This window comes from Oryza sativa, chromosome 12 (assembly GCF_034140825.1).
Source record: "Oryza sativa Japonica Group chromosome 12, ASM3414082v1".
In the NCBI taxonomy this organism is placed as follows: Eukaryota; Viridiplantae; Streptophyta; class Magnoliopsida; order Poales; family Poaceae; genus Oryza; species Oryza sativa.
The window spans coordinates 28140491-28157054 of record NC_089046.1 but is presented as its reverse complement, the minus strand read 5'-3'; the positions used below and the strand labels follow the sequence as shown (position 1 = coordinate 28157054).

The window sequence follows — 16564 nt, the reverse complement described above, 5'->3', positions numbered from 1 at the left end:
CTTTGATCCATCCACCCACCTTTTGTTGCTTCTGCCTAGGACAACCTTGTCCTAAAACAAACAACCAGTCACAATCATCTGGAATCCAAACCGATCGTTTTAGGGTTCGAAGTTCGAACCCATCCTTATCCCACACCATACTTCACAGCAAACCTCATACACTACACTGATCACCAACTTTAATTTTCCATTCAATTTTCACTTCAGACCGTGGATGATACATTCATCTCGTGTTTGTACTAAGGGATGACACAATATCAGCATACAACAAACTGATCGATGTAGTGGCGTGCTCCTAAAACTTATATTGCACAGGTTAAAATGGAAGCTGCCTCCCTCAAAAAAAAAACCTCAAAAAAAAAGGAAGCTGCCCGACAAAACGGTGAAATATGGGTCAGAACAGCCATATATCACCAGGAGCACTCTCCATCCACAGAGCCTTCTTCAGTCAGAAACACATCACTTGCACTGCCTTGGGTGAAACTTCTCCTCTGACAGGAGCGACGTCATGAGCCGCTGCAGCCGTACAGCTCCTCGACCAGGCTGAAGGTGAGTGGTATTGCCGATGACTGAGCAAGGGTCACTTCCATTTTCTCGTGTCCCTCCACACCATCCTCCAGGAGTGAGCATGTCTGGGCCACGCAACAGGATCTCCGCATCTATCTTGTCTAGAACCGGGTCATCTGCATGAAACTTCCGAGCAAATGGTGCATCGCTAGCAACCATCCTGTCCAAGTCTTCAATTGTGAGGTAGTGCGGATGCTGCTTCGGAGGGTTGTCCCATGATATGTAATGCAGGTCATGGTTCACCGTGGTATTTTTAAACTCCTCAGCATTGCAGACCACAGTGTGGAAGTAGCCTTCTGGTGAAGAGATGAAATTGGCGTAGTACATGAGTACAGTCCTTGGAAGGTTGTCCCAGCCCCATATGCAGTATTCGACAAACGGCTTAGACAGGGCCATCCAAGCAGACCCTGCAATGTGGTAGGATTGTCAGATGCATCCACTTGAAGCATAAATCAGATCATTTCATGTAACTTCAACACATCATGCTTAATAAACTATATGCCTTGGCTTTCACTGAGTGGGTTGGCTCTGCATCCGCAGCTTAATTCTAACATTTTCAGTATGCGGTCAGGCTGTGTTGTTGTCTGAACATGAAGTGTAGTAAGATATATGAGCTATTTGGAGGAAAAAGTTTATCTGAGTTCTTAAGACTCTAGAGAAAACAAACAACAATTAGTCATCTCGGCAGCATGAACAAATAGACTGTCTAATTCTCACTAGATTCAATTATATCACCAATACTACAGAAGAAAGGAAAATTGATCACGAATAGGTTTTCACTGTCCCTAATGTAATGAGCAAGCTAGTAAGGGAAAAAAAACAGCAGATTTGAGCAGTGGGGCATCTGTTATGACCGGTGAAGAGCTTGAAGGCAGTGGGGACACTCCGGCGCTGCGGGATCCAGAAGACATCGGCCTTCTTCTTCATGTAGAGGCCAGGGTCAATGATGACCGGCTTGGCCCTCTGATACCTAGAAAACAAAACAAAACAATGATGCATTGGGCGGGCCTAGGATGAGGAGTAGCAAGAGGAGGAAATGAAGGGCCTACTCCTTCCACCCAATGTTGCTGGTGTGGTCGATGAAGTTGAGACCGCGAGGCAGCTTGGAGAACACATGGATCAGATCTGCAGCAGATCAAAACAGTAAGTAGCAAGGGAAGGGGGGGCCCCTATCCCTACGGGATGGGTGGCGTGAGGAAGTAATCCGAATTAGTACCATCCTGCGTGAGGAGCGGGTAGTCGGAGGCGGAGAGGTTGATGAACCAGTCCCACTCCAAGTGCGGGTGTTGGTTGGTGTAGAGGAAGGCGGCGGCGGCGTGGAGGGTGTTGGCGACCATGGTGGGGCCACGGTAGGTGACGAGGTTGGCCCGTTGGATGACGTGGACGTTGGCGGCGGCGGCGATGACAGGGTGGTCGGCGAGGTCGGCGGCGAGGTTGGCCCGGTCGGAGTCTGGCGCCTCGGCATCGAGGTGGAGGATGTAGAGGTTCCTGGGGTGGTAGAGCGCGAGGAGGACGCGGCGGAGCGCGGCGGCGTCGCCCGCGGAGCCGGAGATGAGGTAGGCGAAGCGAGGGGGGGAAGCGGTGGATGGCGGGGAGGGGGCGAGCTTGTGCTCGACGAAGAGGGTGGGGTTGGGAGGGCGGGAGGCGGCGGAGGAGGGGAAGGGGAAGGGGAGGGGGAAGGTGGTGAGGAGGACGAGGAGGAGGAGGGAGAGGGCGGAGCCGATGGCGAGGGGGAGAAGCCAGCGGCGATCGACGGCGGCGGCGGCGGCGGTGCCGGTGGTGGGCTTCATCTCATCTCATCTCATCTCATGGGCCTTCTTCTCTTCTCTTCTCTTCTCTTCCCTACTGGACTACTACTGTACTGTCTTGTGTACTCTCATTTTCATCACTTGATCAGTAGTACAGTATAATAGTACAGTACAGGTGGAGCAAGTGAAGTCAACACAAGTTGTTGGACCAAACCCGTGCGTCCTCTCCATTTGGCACAACATCACGTATCCCATAAACACCTAAACCAAACCAAACATTCTGTAAATATATCTATTATATTATTAAAGAAATAGAAAAAGAAGCCTCCACGTTTGCTCCATGGCTTAGAAATTCTCACATTGATCGGAGAAAAAAATATTAAAAGACAAGTCTAGAGCCCATATAGGAATATATATAATTTACAAATAACTAAAATTTGATATTAAAAATAATTAATAACTAACACGTATATAAAATACAATATGAATATTACACATTAGTAATTTTGTAAAGTTATTGCAAAATTTAAAATTATGTTGTCATTTTAATATATTTAAATAATATAATGAGAAAACATATATATGTTATTATATGAGAGAAAATATAATGATGCTAGCCGCGCAATCTACGCGGGCCGCCATGCTAGTTTTTATGGTATCGTATGATTCAAAGTTTATATGTGAGCGAAAACTTAGGTTATGCCTAACGCTCCACAGTGAAGCACGATTCCAAGCGTCATGTTGGATTTGAATTAGAAAAGGAGACTTGTAAATAACTTTTGCTACTTCTTAATACAATAATGTGCTCCTTGCGTATTAAAAAAATTAGAAAAAGAGAAAGCACAATGACTCTGAGCATGTCATTGTGGCCTACAGGAGTCACGGTGGCTTGCGGGAGAAAAGAGCATAGAGGAGGTGGTCTATGGAGAGAGGAGAGAAGGGAGAATCTGCACCTTGTCATGAAGGGAATCCACCATTGACGAGACAAAAACATTGGGAAGATGCCGTCGTTCGGAAGACAAGCTGTTCAGAGGGTGGCTGAGGCCAGGCAGATTGCCATCACGCTGCCTTCCGCCTGCAATCTTTACCCAACCTACTGCAACATCCCTCCCACCGCTGCCTGCTAATACTACATCATGGACTAGTATAGTTATTGCAACATCCCAGTATTATAAATGTATCAGTCACTACACCAGATGGAATCACCTTCAACTGGTAATAAACTGTCACATGCCACACTGTATCTGTACTGCACGTCGCCACTTATGGAATGATATACAATATATGTTACTGTATGATGAAATAAACTTCATTCACCTTGATAATGATGCAACCCTCTCTTGCATAACTGAAATACTGATTATTTACATACGGTTATCAAGACAGTGAGATTGTTCAGACAAAGGAAAAAGGAAAAAAGAGTGAGGAGGGGTGCATCAGGACTCAAATCATGACTTATATAGGAGTACTAGCTAACAGTGCAAGAGGCTTATTTTTGCAGTTTCTATCTTACCAAAACCCAGAACATAAGAACCGACAGCAGAAGCGCTCCCATCATCTGCTTGCCTGTCACTGATGCCGCTGACGAAGGCGTCGTCGTCCCAGTGTTCGTCGCAGGTTTCTCTGTTGGACAGGTGTAGCCGCAGAGGCTGGGCCGCACAACCCGGTAGACGCCCTTGCTCGACAGGACGTAGGTGTCCTTGTTGTTGTCCTCGCCAAACGAGTATATGTACCCAAGTGATGGGAGGGGGCTTCCAGCAGCAGTGTCACACGCTATAGGAGAACTCTTGGAGCAGCTGAAGGAGATCAGACTCGAGCTGTAGTTCCCGCTGCTCTCTGGAGCCTCTGTGCCGGTCCACATCGCTGATGCATACAGATCGGCGTATAGGTACCTGAAAACACATTGACAAAGACATCTTCTTGTTGTGATATGCAAATTTCAAGATTTTTCGCTGCTGCTGCTGCTGCACAAGATACTACTAGTTCAAGGCCATCTTTAAGTTCCAAAATAAAGCAATATGTACCTTCCGACCAAGCAGGGGTCGGTAGATCCTCGATAAACATTACCACCTATTATTGACGCAGATCCAATCTTCTTGTTGACATCAGAATGGCTGTAGCCCATGATAGGGGGAATGGCGTTTATGGAATTGAGGGAAGTGTTCCCTCCAGGTGCCGAAGGTGGATTGAAAACAAGTGGCCCCTCATATGCACGCCATCCATAGTTTCCACCCTTGGAGATCAAATCTACTTCTTCGTATTGATCCTATACACAGATTAAGGTCAAAAATGCAAATGATGTACTGCATGCAAAGTGCACATAGTGGTCACATATCTTGACAATTTTACCAAATTTGATGAAATTAAGTTCTGTATGTCTTAGAAATACAAAAGCTTGCCTTCAGAAAAAGAAAGAAGAGAGCTAAATGTGAAGTCTGGAGAATGAACAGTTGAGTTCCATTAATATCGGCACAATATTAATGAGAAACGACCTGGATTCGAAGCTTCACCTCTTCTAATTATTTGATATTAGGTCATTCCCTAATATTCGCGTCTTTTTATATCAGCACAATGAATAATAGGCTTCTGTCTGCTACGTATCTATCCTGTCTTTATGCCTTTATCTGTAAATGCCTATCAAGTTCAGAATATTTTAAGTTCATGATCAAACTAGATTACATAGCTATACCTACACTTTTCAGTGTGCTTATCAGGTTCCTCGATGATGACTAGAAGTAATGCAGCCCTCAAGGTCAAGGATACCCAACTAACAAAAAACCAACCTTAAAGGGCATGACAAATTCCAATATACTCCCCTAAACCTGAACTACTGCTTGGTCCACCAAACCCCTTGAGTTATTTTCTAAGCCACTAAGACTTGTCTCAAAGATGGTTTTGACTTTTGCCACCATATCTTCCACATACCTACTTTTTCCACTTGGCATCACGTCAGCACAGCACAGCCGATGTGGCAAAGCCTGATGGCGAGGCGGCCAAGATGGTAAAACCAACATCCAAGACTAGCCTCTCAGGTAAAAGCAGTTTAGGGGTATTACTGAACGGGAAAAGGTTTAGGGGGCTAGGTAGACTGATACCATACTTTATGGAGTAAAATGGGCAATTTCCTTAAAAAGAAAAACTGATGAAGAACCACTATCTTTACTGAATCAATTGTTAACCAATAGTATTAAATTAAAAAGTAGCAAATTATCATGAGTTGCTCATATAATGCTGAATGTTACCTGACCAACATCGGCACAGTAGAAGTAGGAAGGCCTCGCGGAATCAAAGCTGCATCTCCATGGGTTTCTAAGACCCAATGCCCAAACTTCTGGTTCTAAGTCACTGTCATCAGTGTATGGGTTGTCTTTTGGAATGGAGTAGTTACCCCACAAGCTCTGGTTAGCAATTTCACTCTGTCCTGTAAAGGAAAAAAGGAACAAATTATCAAATATAGTACATGCTGATGCTCCATATATTGCTAATTGTTTGTCTTATGTGAGAGGAGATTTAAGTTTATCTTACAAACTACTTGCACTGGCAATAGAAACTAGTTTATCTTTATCCTACAAAATACTGGGTTTTAAATTTATATTGACAGGTGTCAATCGTCTACAAGGTTTAAACTATGACCATATGAACAACGTAACCTAATATTTTCATATGGAATGATAATACTGCCAGTTTGAAGATCCCGAAGAAGATTTGTACTCACCATTCAGCATCTTTGACTAAGCCATTCTTTAAAATGTGCCCAGTAGTAGTTTATTTATTGAACACAATTGGCCCAGAAGAGAGAAAATTATTGAAACAACACTGAAGGTGGTGATTAGGAGTCACGATTGCCATTTTGTTTTGTAGTTCTGATGCCAACATTTAGAACTAAAATAAATAAGATGGGAAAAAAAAAGAGCAGCGATAGAGACACAAACATGGAATCTGAAGAGAATACAGGAAAGCAGTTCTGAATGGATAAATCAATCAACAAATGACAAAAGATGGCCCTCTGGAAGACTTACTTGGTGGATTATCAACATCAAGCCTCATAATTTTTCCCAGAAGCGACTTTTTGTTCTGAGAGAAATTAAAAGGGTCCCCCTTTCCTCCACCATCCCCCATCATGAGGTAGAGATATCCGTCAGTAGGCCCAAAGAGGATCTGACCTCCATGCTGAGACGTATAAGGCAGCCCCATGGTAAATATCCTTGTGACTTCGGATGGATCAGCAGACGTAACCTGACAAAAGTGAAAACTGAAGAATGTGCATGAATGGAGTATGAGGAATAACCAGACATGAATCGAGGAGGGTGTCCAGATGAGCAAACCTCAGAAATATTTGCTGAAGAACCTTTAGCGGAATATTCTGATACAACAACTTGATATTGGCATGGTTGAGCGCCATTATCCGTGCCAACCTTTGAGGGATCACAGCCGACATCAGAGTTACAAGAGCACCTACCAGAACAGCTGGGTGACTTTGTCCTATCACAGTTGTAAGAGGCAAAGAAGCGGCCATTGGTTGCAAAATTGGGATGAAATGCCATGCCCATGAGCCCAAATTGCGAATCGAAATGCACCTGATCGGTTAGATCAGCAAATGGGCTTGTCTCATCAAACTGCAGGATGCCTCCAGATCCCTGGTCAGGAACTGTTGCCAACCATATCTTCCCAGGTTGGCTGCCTAAGAAGATTCTATTGGAGCCATCAGGGTGAGGAGCCATGTTAAGGTATGATCCGTTGCCTATCCTCTCTAGGCATATCCCTTTCAGAGAGGGCGAAGGTGGAGTGGTGTTAAATGAGACAGAGTTCCCGCTGAAGCAAACAGATTGGTCGTTAGGCGCACCGCCAAATGATTTGCAGAAGTCAGCTTCAGACTGCCAATCATCAGTAAGCTTGGATGATGAAGTGGGAAGTGGCGCGCCGCCTTGAAGCGGTGGCTGAAAGGGGGAGTTGGATATGGTCACATCTTTGCAAGTTTCCCAGACTAATTTGCAGTAGTCTTGTGTGGAGTCCTTTGATTGAGCAGAAGAGGATGAGGTAGAGTTGCACAGGAAAGGGATAGTCCGAATGTTTGGGCCGGCGTTGAACAGCTCAGCAGAATACGGATTGCATTTCTGAAAATGGAAGAGAGGGAAATTTGATACATAAATTAAAGAAAGTATCTGTAATTACATGAAGGTGGTATCTTCAATTACAGATACTCTCTTCAATTTATTTGATACATAAATTCAAATAAATTGAAAGAATTGCTGCACTCTTATATGATACATTACGGAAGGTGGTATCTTTGTAGTAACATGTTAGAAAGATGAGATATTAGTGGTGAGGCAATTTGATATGGCAGTGAATCAACTTGATAACATGAAAGAAAAGAAGCTCAGTTAAATTGTAAGTGAAGTTGAACTAGTGGTGGATTATCAGTATCTCTGTTTTTTTTTTGACATGAATGAATAATACAGTACTAGTATAGTAACTGAAAAGGAAAAGACAAGGCAAGCCAAATCTGGAGCAGGTTATCCATTCCAGTGAGGCAAAGCGGCGAACAGGTGTGTGGCGTGGCCCTCTGTGAGCGTGAGGTGAGGAAAGTAAAAAGCAGGGAAAGGAGGAGGGTACCGCGCAGAGGATGGGCTTGAGGAGGGCGGCGCAGGAGGCGTCGGAGACGTTGAAGGCATCGAACTGTTTCTGCAAAGTAGCGTCTGCGGCGGCGTCGCAGCAGCTGCTGCTCCCCCGGGCGTAGGCGCAGAAGGCGAGCGTCTTGTTGAGCGCCACGGGAGGCCCTGCAGGGAAGAGCAAGAAGATCCTTGATTGAGCAAGCACACTACACTAGCTAGTATCATCATTCTCATTCATTCAAATGTAGTAAGTGACTAGACTGACTGGAGTCCGTGCATAGCGGCATGGCACGGGAGGCGGGAAGGAGCCAGCCGCCGCCGCCGAAGCAGACGACGACGAAGACGAGGAGGAGCCCGCGGCGGCGCAGCATCTCTGTCTCCCTTGCCGGAGCCCGGAGGTGTGAGATTGAATGGTGGATGCAGTGGCAATGGCACTATCTCTCTCTCTCTCTCAAGTAGGAGTAGTCAAGTGGATGGAGGAGCTCAACTGTTGACTTGTGCTGGTGCGAGCTGCGGCTCCTTCGGTCCTTCCTTCTCACCAACTCTATCTCTCTCATCGTCTCCACTCGCCATGCCATTTGCTTACCATTTTCTCCACAAGGTCGATCACGACATCGACATGTTCGGTTTTTATATTCTATTAATTCATCTAGTGCTAGTACTAAGAAAAATTATTTGCCACGATCCCAAACACTACTGTCACATTAGCCCCCATTTCCTCCACATATGCCATCTCATATAATAATATTAAGTCGACGAAAGTTCTAAATACTAATTTATTAACATATGGAATGGTCCCATCATCACTTCATAACACATGTCATGATGTTAACCCAAATTTCACCCACAAACCCATTGTATGAAACAAACATCCTGCTCCTTCTGTCCCAAAATATAAGCACTTTTAAATTTTGACACGGTTTTCGATATAATACTTTGACCAACAATATCCATAAAAGTAAGATGTTTTAAATAAAAAGAGTTGCATATTATGATAGTTTGTTTAATGATAAATCTAGTAACATCGGGAGTATTTGCAAACGAAAAGTAATTTGTGAATAAAACTTTTATACACATGTTCTTAGCGATCTAAAAGTAAAGGCTGAAAAATAAACTTAGATGAAAAAAAATCTCAAAATCAGCTTTAAATTTAAGGTTGAAAATTCAAATTTTGGCTGATAAGTATAAGCATAAGCAAAAAGATGACTAATATCAATTTTACATGATTGATCTTTTTTATTTTTTGTCTATTAATAGTCAAAGTTACAAATTTTACATGCTAAAAATGTTTATATTTTGGGACGGAGGGAGCAGCTAGTACTGCCATGTAGTACTCCAGGAGTAGTGTACTACTATTGGATTTTTGGATTGCAACTGTTCATCATAGCCTAATCCGTGGGTTTTTCAAATTTTGATTTTTCGATATACTTCTACATTTCTGCTGTGTTATTGCTGTCAATTATCTACAACTTACTATATGCATGTGTTACTAACCATCCAACCTGTACGATCGAATTTGACAAGTGAAAAGTATATACATGTTTCATGTAAAAAAAAAGTATATACATGTCACGTAGGAGTACTTGGTTAGCAAGGCCGGCGTAAAAATCAAATGGCCGACGTTAGTATTCCGTATCTTGGTGTTGTTGGTCCACCGCACCTAACGTGACACGCCCGCAGATATCGGCAAAACAACTAGTATAGTTAACCAAAGAAAAAAAACTGATGATAAAGTCATAAAGACAACATAAGTTTTGACTAGGAAAACCTGTGCGCGATTATTTTGAGCACATGTTTCTTTGGTAAACAGGAATCAGACAATTCAAGTGAAATTTTTTATAATGTATCAATGAGATTGAGCCATAATGCGGGCTGTCTCAGGTCCTAAATAAACGCGGGCACTTAAAAAATTTGTTGGGAAGGCAAATTCGCATCTCTTACAACCTACACAATCTTTGGTCTTTTGGCACGAAAGCAATCTGTTTGGCTTTACATCCATCACAAGGTATCATTTCTAATACATCTGTTGAACAAGCTCGTACATATTGAGTGCATACTAATATCCTATATATGTATCATAAAATTTTATGGATGTTGAGGGACTGACTCTGACGTGGGTACCATCCAAATCAACACGCCTATCCCATTGGTACGTCCGTAGCTTTGAAATCTTTGCATATTTTTAGGGCCACTTTACAACACACTATTCTTTATAAAGTTTGTAAACAAATTAAATATTCCACACTAGAGAGGGTTGGGTTTGTAAAAGAGGTAGAGGAATAAATTAAAATAGGATTGGGCCGCAAATTTTATCATTATTAGCCTTGGGGAAAAATCATTAATATTAGCCTTTGGGCCCAAAATTTCGTGAGTATATCACTCTGGACCAAACTTTCTTGAGATTAACCTTAGGCCCCAAAATGCGTGATCCTTCAAGCCAATCATGAGCATCAACTCACAAAATTATAGGCCAAAGACTAAAACTCACGAAATATTTTATCCTAAGGTTAATATTCACAAATTTAGTGCTGAATGATATGTGTGCTAATACTCGTGCAATGTTGGGCTACAGAAAAATATTCATGCATTTATTTTCAAAGGTCGTTACTCATCAATTTTGGCAAAGGCTACAACTCTAGAAATTATAGGCCAGAGGCTGAAACTCGCGAATTTTTTTTGTTGAGGTTGATATCCATGGTTTTTGGCGCAACGATCCTGTTGATACACATGAATTTTGGGTCGGAAAAAATATTTATGTTTTCTTCAGATATTAGGGCAATCCCAACCCTCTACCTAGAATGATGTCTATGGCATTAACTACATTGCCATGTAGGACTTTTAGCTTATGTGGCACTATATTAATTAAGAGAGAGAGAGTGAAGAGAGGAAGAAACTGGGTCTCGTGCAAGACACAACTTCAACACGAGAAGCTATGCACTAGACACTATCAAGTTTTGCATTGAGAGAGAATAGTGTCTTTATAATATATGAAGAATAAATATGATTGGTAGAGAAGAGGAATGATGTATTTATTAAAGGCCCACTTTAAGAAATCATGGGTTGTAGAGTGTAGTTTCTATTGTCATATCTTAGAGCAAGGATAATAATAGAGCTCACTTCCTACTATTAGCTAATCTTAAAGCCAACACATATAATAGATTAGCTATAAGGTTGACTACAATTTTCTTCTCCTCTCTCTATCTCTCACCTATACATTAATTGTATTTGTCTTGGAGCTTGTGTTAAGCTAGCTCTTGCATGAGAACCAACACCTTTAACTTTTTGTTACATCTCTCCTCCACATAAGCTCCTCGTCATCGTCGCGGGCCCAAGGTGGCGTCATCTTCTTCTTCTTCTTGTCCTTTTTCTTCTTCTTGCGCTTGCCGGTGAGGTCGATGGAGCAGTCGATGTCCTCGATGACGATGATCGACTTTCCGGTGGTCTCGATGAACAGCCTCCGTAGCTCGGTGTTGCTCTTGACTGCCGTCAGCTCGAGGTCGTAGACGCCGTAGTCTAGGAAGTTTGCCATGGCGGCGATCATGGTGGACTTGCCTGTGCCGGGTGGCCCGAACAGCAGGTAGCCGCGTTTCCACGCCTTGCCGACGGAGGCGTAGTATTCCTTGCCGTCGCGGAACATGTCGAGGTCGTCGATGATCTCCTGCTTCCGGACGGGGTCCATGGCGAGCGTGGCGAAGGTGGAGGGGTGCTCCAGCTTGACGTGGCTCCAGACGCGGGCGTCGTCGTAGGCAGACCAGTCGGCGCTGGGGTTGTTGGTGAAGAGGCGGCGCTGGCGGTTGCGGACGGTGACGGCGCGGCCCTCGGCGAGGACGTGGGGAAGGTAGGCGTTCTCGACGAGCGCGCGGTGGCGGCGGTGGAAGGTGAGGCGGTAGCTGCGGCGCTCGGCGTTGCGCGGGGACCAGGTGATGACGTTGGCGCTGGGGAGCGCCTTGGTCTTGCGCCACCACATGGTGGCGCCGCGGAAGTCGTCGGCGACAGCCTCGTGGTCGTCGACGGCGAGGGCCATGCGATCGGCGCCCTCGGCGAGGTCGGCGCGGAGGCGGCGGGCGTTGGCGGCGCAGGGGGAGGCGCCGAGGTAGGCCTCGACGGCGAAGAAGGCCTCGCAGCGGGAGAAGTAGTGGGAGGACTTGTCGTCGATGGTGATGGTGGCGTAGGGGGAGAGGAGGGCGTGGAGGCGGGCGGCGAGGTGGTCCTGCAGCTGGAAGGGGATGTGCTCCTGCACCATGGACAAGAGGAACAGAAGGCTCGCCGCCGCCGACCACAGCGCCGGCCATCCAAACCGCTCGCTCTCCGCCGCCCCCGCTGTCGTCATCACCATTAATTCACTAGTTGTTTTGTGTCAGCCTGCGTATCCTATCTATCTATATATATATATCCTGAGCGGTGATGATATCTCTACTGCATTGTGTTGGATCGAGTCAAGTCGATTCACCCAACATCAATATATATATAACAGAGAGAGAGAGAGAGCTAGCGTGCATATATATTTTTTCTTAAAGTAGTTTGTACTTTGTACCAGCATGTGTGAAAATCAAAGTCATTCCGTCCTAATTTACTTTATTTGCATTTCTTTTTACTCCACAAAGCAAGCTCTAGTGATGTGTACTTAGACTACGACTGATGACGACGAGCATATACATCGATCAGACTATTCAAAATAGGCATCGATCGTCATGCATGCCAGCTAACAAGTTTGATACGGCTGTGTAGTTACTGCTGTGATTACCATTGATTGACGAGCTGTCATACTGTCATGTATCACTCATGCATCATTTCAGTTACCAAAACCATTTCAAGATTAATTAGTATAGAATAAGTTATTAATTATATAGACGTACAAGCCATGCATGCACTGTTCATTTTACAGTTTACACCATATTCATGTTAACGATGGAGAGGATATATGCCCAGATTACTTGTGGTGACTCCACTAAATTTTCTTATCAAATTAAGTTAACTATTGCATGGTCTCTAGTGAACCCCACCAGTTGATTCATTTTCAGTATATATAGTACCATGCATCTTTCTGAATTTCTAGGAACTTTCAGCTGAGTAGCTATGATGCATCATGTATATATGGTCGCATAGTCCTGCTTACGTAATACACGTAGTAGCTAGTTTATTAGTAGATGTTACTACCATATGCATGCATGCTTGGAAACTTGGTCCCCAAGTTAGTTGATTAACTTTAGTCCACATGTTCCTTACTCGTTAAGAATATATATATAGGAGTAATATAATCTGGAGGCTTTATTATTAATTAACAATTATGTGGAGAAAAGCTCGGCTAATGTACTTCTTTGCACGGAACAATATATAATATGAGTTGAGTTAGGACTAGTGTTATTTCAAATAGAACCATATGAACCGCTATAAGATACTTCTTCTATCTCATAATATAAACATTTATGACTACTTGTTTGACCCATACATGCCTTCAGTCGTCACAGCAGGCGGGACATCCGCTTTCCACCTGAGAACGAGGAAGATGATTAATCTGCTTTCTGTGAACAAGTACACCGGATCAATGACGATATAATACGGCCAGCCTCATTCCAAGCACGTAGGCGATATAACTATTCCCAGCATGTCTCGATGGTGGTCAATACTAGGAGTGTACGCAGGTAAGCCACGAACCCATTTATCGATCAGAATAAACGGGTTTACATCTTATTTTTCTTCTTTGTCGTTATTGAATCCCTTGCACATTGTAGCATCTTCACAACCCATATGTGTGTGAAACTAAAAGATGATCGAGCTAATTATATGATGGATCCTCCACCAGCTAATTGAGCAGCAGTACGTAATGATGATAGTGACTGCCGGGAAAGTATCTCAAACAATTATATAAAAATTTCATAAAAAAATATAAGCTAGACTATGGTAATATAAGACATGTAAGTCTAAATTCGATCGACATATGAAGAAACAAAAATAACAAATTCTATTTGCGTTGTACGGGTACTATTCACTAACTGATTTTATTATTTTTGTTTCTCTAGTTGTGGATCAAATTTAGTCCTACATGTTTGTGTATAGATTTATATAATCACAATAGATGTTACTAATATTTTTAAATTTTTTCTATAACTATTTGAGTTGCATGCAAATGTTCCATGATACCTGGTGTAGAAAATCCTTGTCTAGTGACTGCCGGTTTGTCAATTACACAAACAGCCCATCGTCCACCGCACGAGAGAGAAGTGGCGGAACGGAAGCGGAACTAAACTAGCTCGGGTATAGAGTGGAGGAGCCGGAGTGGGATTTTTAATCATTTAAAAAACTCATTAATTGCATGTAAACTAAATATCCTCTCTGTTCATTTGCTTTTGATCATCATATTGATTACTCCTACAAAGGATGGAGCGAAGATAAATATATATGAGCTATTGGGAGAGTGGATTTTAAACTCTTGAAGGAATGTCCCATCGTTGTTTGTATGTTACTCAAATAGTTATGAAAAAATTATAATTATATTAACGCGTGATATATCACTTCATATACATCCATATTAAATTCAACATCTATATGTTGCAACGGATATATGTTAACTAGCTTTAGTTTAATTTACTTTTTCGTTGCGATATTTAGAAGTTGAATTTACATCATAACATCTTCTCAAAATATTTTAAATCTTTTCATAACCATTTAAGTGACATGCAAACAACGCTGAGAGAACATCCAATCGAAAGCTTAGAATAATTTCTCTACAAGAAGAGAGTGGACATCATCATTTTCCACAACTAAGGCTTCTCCACAACCAAACATAAGACAAACAGCCCAGCTCCAACACATAGAGTGTACATATAAACAAGTCCAATATCAGATGATATAGTTTGGCTGGGCCAAACTGAAATCTAGTTTTGTTACTACTGCTAGTTTGTCTTGTTCTTCAGAGTCAGAACTAGAATCAGAATCGTCGCTGGAACTGGAAGACTCATCGTCGTCGTCGTTTCCGCCTGCTGCTTTGGTCTCCTTGGCCTCGTGGAGCGCCTTCACCAACCTCTCCAGGCAGGCGTCCACGTCTTTTGTCTTGGACCTCGGCATCAGGTTCTCCGCCACGTCCGCCGGCGACATGTCCGCCTCCTCCAAAAGCTGCCGTATCTCGCCGAACATCTCGTGCTGCTCCACGCCCAGGTAGTTCTTGGCCAGCACTTTGAACGACTCGAAGCAGCAGTAGGACATCTCGATGTGCATGTCCATCCTGCCCCGCCGGATCAGCGCCGGGTCCAGCTTCTCCTTGTGGTTGGTCGTGAAGATGATGATCCGCTCGCCGCCGCACGCCGACCACAGCCCATCGATGAAGTTGAGCAGCCCCGACAGCGTCACCTTCTTCTCCTCGTCATCGTCGTCCGATGGCGGCATCATCTTCTTCTTCTTCTTGTCCTTTTTCTTCTTCTTGCGCTTGCCGGTGAGATCGATGGAGCAGTCAATGTCCTCGATGACGATGATCGACTTTCCGGTGGTCTCGATGAACAGCCTCCGTAGCTCGGTGTTGCTCTCGACGGCCGTGAGCTCGAGGTCGTAGACGTCGTAGTCTAGGAAGTTTGCCATGGCGGCGATCATGGTGGACTTGCCGGTGCCGGGTGGCCCGAACAGCAGGTAGCCGCGCTTCCATGCCTTGCCGACGGAGGCGTAGTCCTTGCCGTCGCGGAACATGTCGAGGTCGTCGATGATCTCCTGCTTCCGGACGGGGTCCATGGCGAGCGTGGCGAATGTGGAGGGGTGCTCCAGCTTGACGTGGCTCCAGACGCGGGCGTCGTCGTAGCCGGACCAGTCGGCGCCGGGGTTGTTGGTGAAGAGGCGGCGCTGGCGGTTGCGGACGGTGACGGCGCGGCCCTCGGCGAGGACGTGGGGGAAGTAGTCGGCCTCGACGAGGGCGCGGTGGCGGCGGTGGAAGGTGAGGTGGTAGCTGCGGCGCTCGTCCTGGCGCGGGGCCCAGCTGATGACGTTGGCGCGGGGGATGGCCTTGGACTTGCGCCACCACATGGTTGCGCCGCGGAAGTCGTCGGCGACCTCCTCGTGGTCGTCGACGGCGAGGGCCATGCGGTCGGCGCGGAGGCGGCGGGCGCGGGCGGCGCAGGGGGAGGCGCTGAGATAGGCCTCGACGGCGAGGAAGGCCTCGCTGCGGGAGAAGGAGTCGGAGGCGTGGTCGTCGATGGTGACGGTTGTTGTTGTTGATTATTTTGCTAGCAATGGAACAGAGAAGGAGAACAGAGGAGAGAAGCTCTGTGTTTGTTTGACAAACTGGTTATGCTTTGCTCAAGTATTGCACGTTACATTGATTGTTGGACAACAGCATCACATCTAGGACATAGCTGCCTATTTATAGGATGGCTAGGAACTTTTCTGAACACAACTAGTACTGGTACATGCATGAAAATACTAGAACTCACAGAGAACATATTATTGTCTACACTACTCTAAAAATTTCACAGAGGAAGAACTTGCTCCTTGACTTTTGTTTCATGAGTAGTAGAGAGAGTTAGAGAGTAGGCTGATATGTTCTAGAAATAAATTAACTCCAACAAACTCCCCCTTAATTTATTTCTTGCAAACTCCGATGAGCTCTCTGTCGCGGACAAATTTTTCTTTGGATAAAGCCTTGGTAAATATATC

General features: G+C 44.6%; 4 protein-coding genes across 4 annotated transcripts; all 4 read right to left on the bottom strand.

Moving 5' to 3' along the window:
- Nucleotides 1-167: 167 nt before the first annotated feature.
- On the bottom strand, nucleotides 168-2445 carry LOC4352919 (beta-glucuronosyltransferase GlcAT14A). Its single transcript, XM_015764393.3, has 4 exons — nucleotides 1784-2445; nucleotides 1617-1692; nucleotides 1422-1537; nucleotides 168-974 (listed from the first exon to the last, which is right to left on the bottom strand). The coding sequence occupies exons 1-4, from the start codon at nucleotides 2355-2357 to the stop codon at nucleotides 460-462; spliced, it is 1281 nt and encodes a 426-aa protein (XP_015619879.1). The 5' UTR covers nucleotides 2358-2445; the 3' UTR covers nucleotides 168-459.
- A 1195-nt stretch (nucleotides 2446-3640) lies between these two features.
- Nucleotides 3641-8394, bottom strand: LOC4352918 (HIPL1 protein). The gene is made up of 7 exons (XM_015764392.3): nucleotides 8193-8394; nucleotides 7929-8092; nucleotides 6641-7429; nucleotides 6335-6551; nucleotides 5558-5736; nucleotides 4340-4581; nucleotides 3641-4207 (listed from the first exon to the last, which is right to left on the bottom strand). The coding sequence occupies exons 1-7, from the start codon at nucleotides 8296-8298 to the stop codon at nucleotides 3820-3822; spliced, it is 2085 nt and encodes a 694-aa protein (XP_015619878.1). The 5' UTR covers nucleotides 8299-8394; the 3' UTR covers nucleotides 3641-3819.
- A 2537-nt stretch (nucleotides 8395-10931) lies between these two features.
- On the bottom strand, nucleotides 10932-12360 carry LOC4352917 (AAA-ATPase ASD, mitochondrial). Its single transcript, XM_015763349.3, has one exon. The coding sequence runs from the start codon at nucleotides 12261-12263 to the stop codon at nucleotides 11202-11204; it is 1062 nt and encodes a 353-aa protein (XP_015618835.1). The 5' UTR covers nucleotides 12264-12360; the 3' UTR covers nucleotides 10932-11201.
- Nucleotides 12361-14620: 2260 nt separating this feature from the next.
- On the bottom strand, nucleotides 14621-16242 carry LOC4352916 (AAA-ATPase ASD, mitochondrial). The gene has a single exon (XM_015764783.3). It carries the CDS (start codon nucleotides 15989-15991, stop codon nucleotides 14768-14770), a length of 1224 nt encoding a protein of 407 aa, XP_015620269.1. The 5' UTR covers nucleotides 15992-16242; the 3' UTR covers nucleotides 14621-14767.
- Nucleotides 16243-16564: the final 322 nt, after the last annotated feature.

Coding starts and splice junctions, on each gene's coding strand:
- LOC4352919 (XM_015764393.3), bottom strand. CDS start 2,357: ATGAAGCCCACCACCGGCACCGCCGCCGCCGCCGCCGTCGATCGCCGC. Junction 1,693..1,783: donor CCCGCTCCTCACGCAGGATG/GTACTAATTCGG, acceptor GATCTGCTGCAG/ATCTGATCCATGTGTTCTCC. Junction 1,538..1,616: donor AGCAACATTGGGTGGAAGGA/GTAGGCCCTTCA, acceptor TTTGTTTTCTAG/GTATCAGAGGGCCAAGCCGG.
- LOC4352918 (XM_015764392.3), bottom strand. CDS start 8,298: ATGCTGCGCCGCCGCGGGCTCCTCCTCGTCTTCGTCGTCGTCTGCTTC. Junction 7,430..7,928: donor TCAAGCCCATCCTCTGCGCG/GTACCCTCCTCC, acceptor TTCCATTTTCAG/AAATGCAATCCGTATTCTGC. Junction 4,582..5,557: donor ACTGTGCCGATGTTGGTCAG/GTAACATTCAGC, acceptor ATCTGTGTATAG/GATCAATACGAAGAAGTAGA.
- LOC4352917 (XM_015763349.3), bottom strand. CDS start 12,263: ATGGTGATGACGACAGCGGGGGCGGCGGAGAGCGAGCGGTTTGGATGG.
- LOC4352916 (XM_015764783.3), bottom strand. CDS start 15,991: ATGGCCCTCGCCGTCGACGACCACGAGGAGGTCGCCGACGACTTCCGC.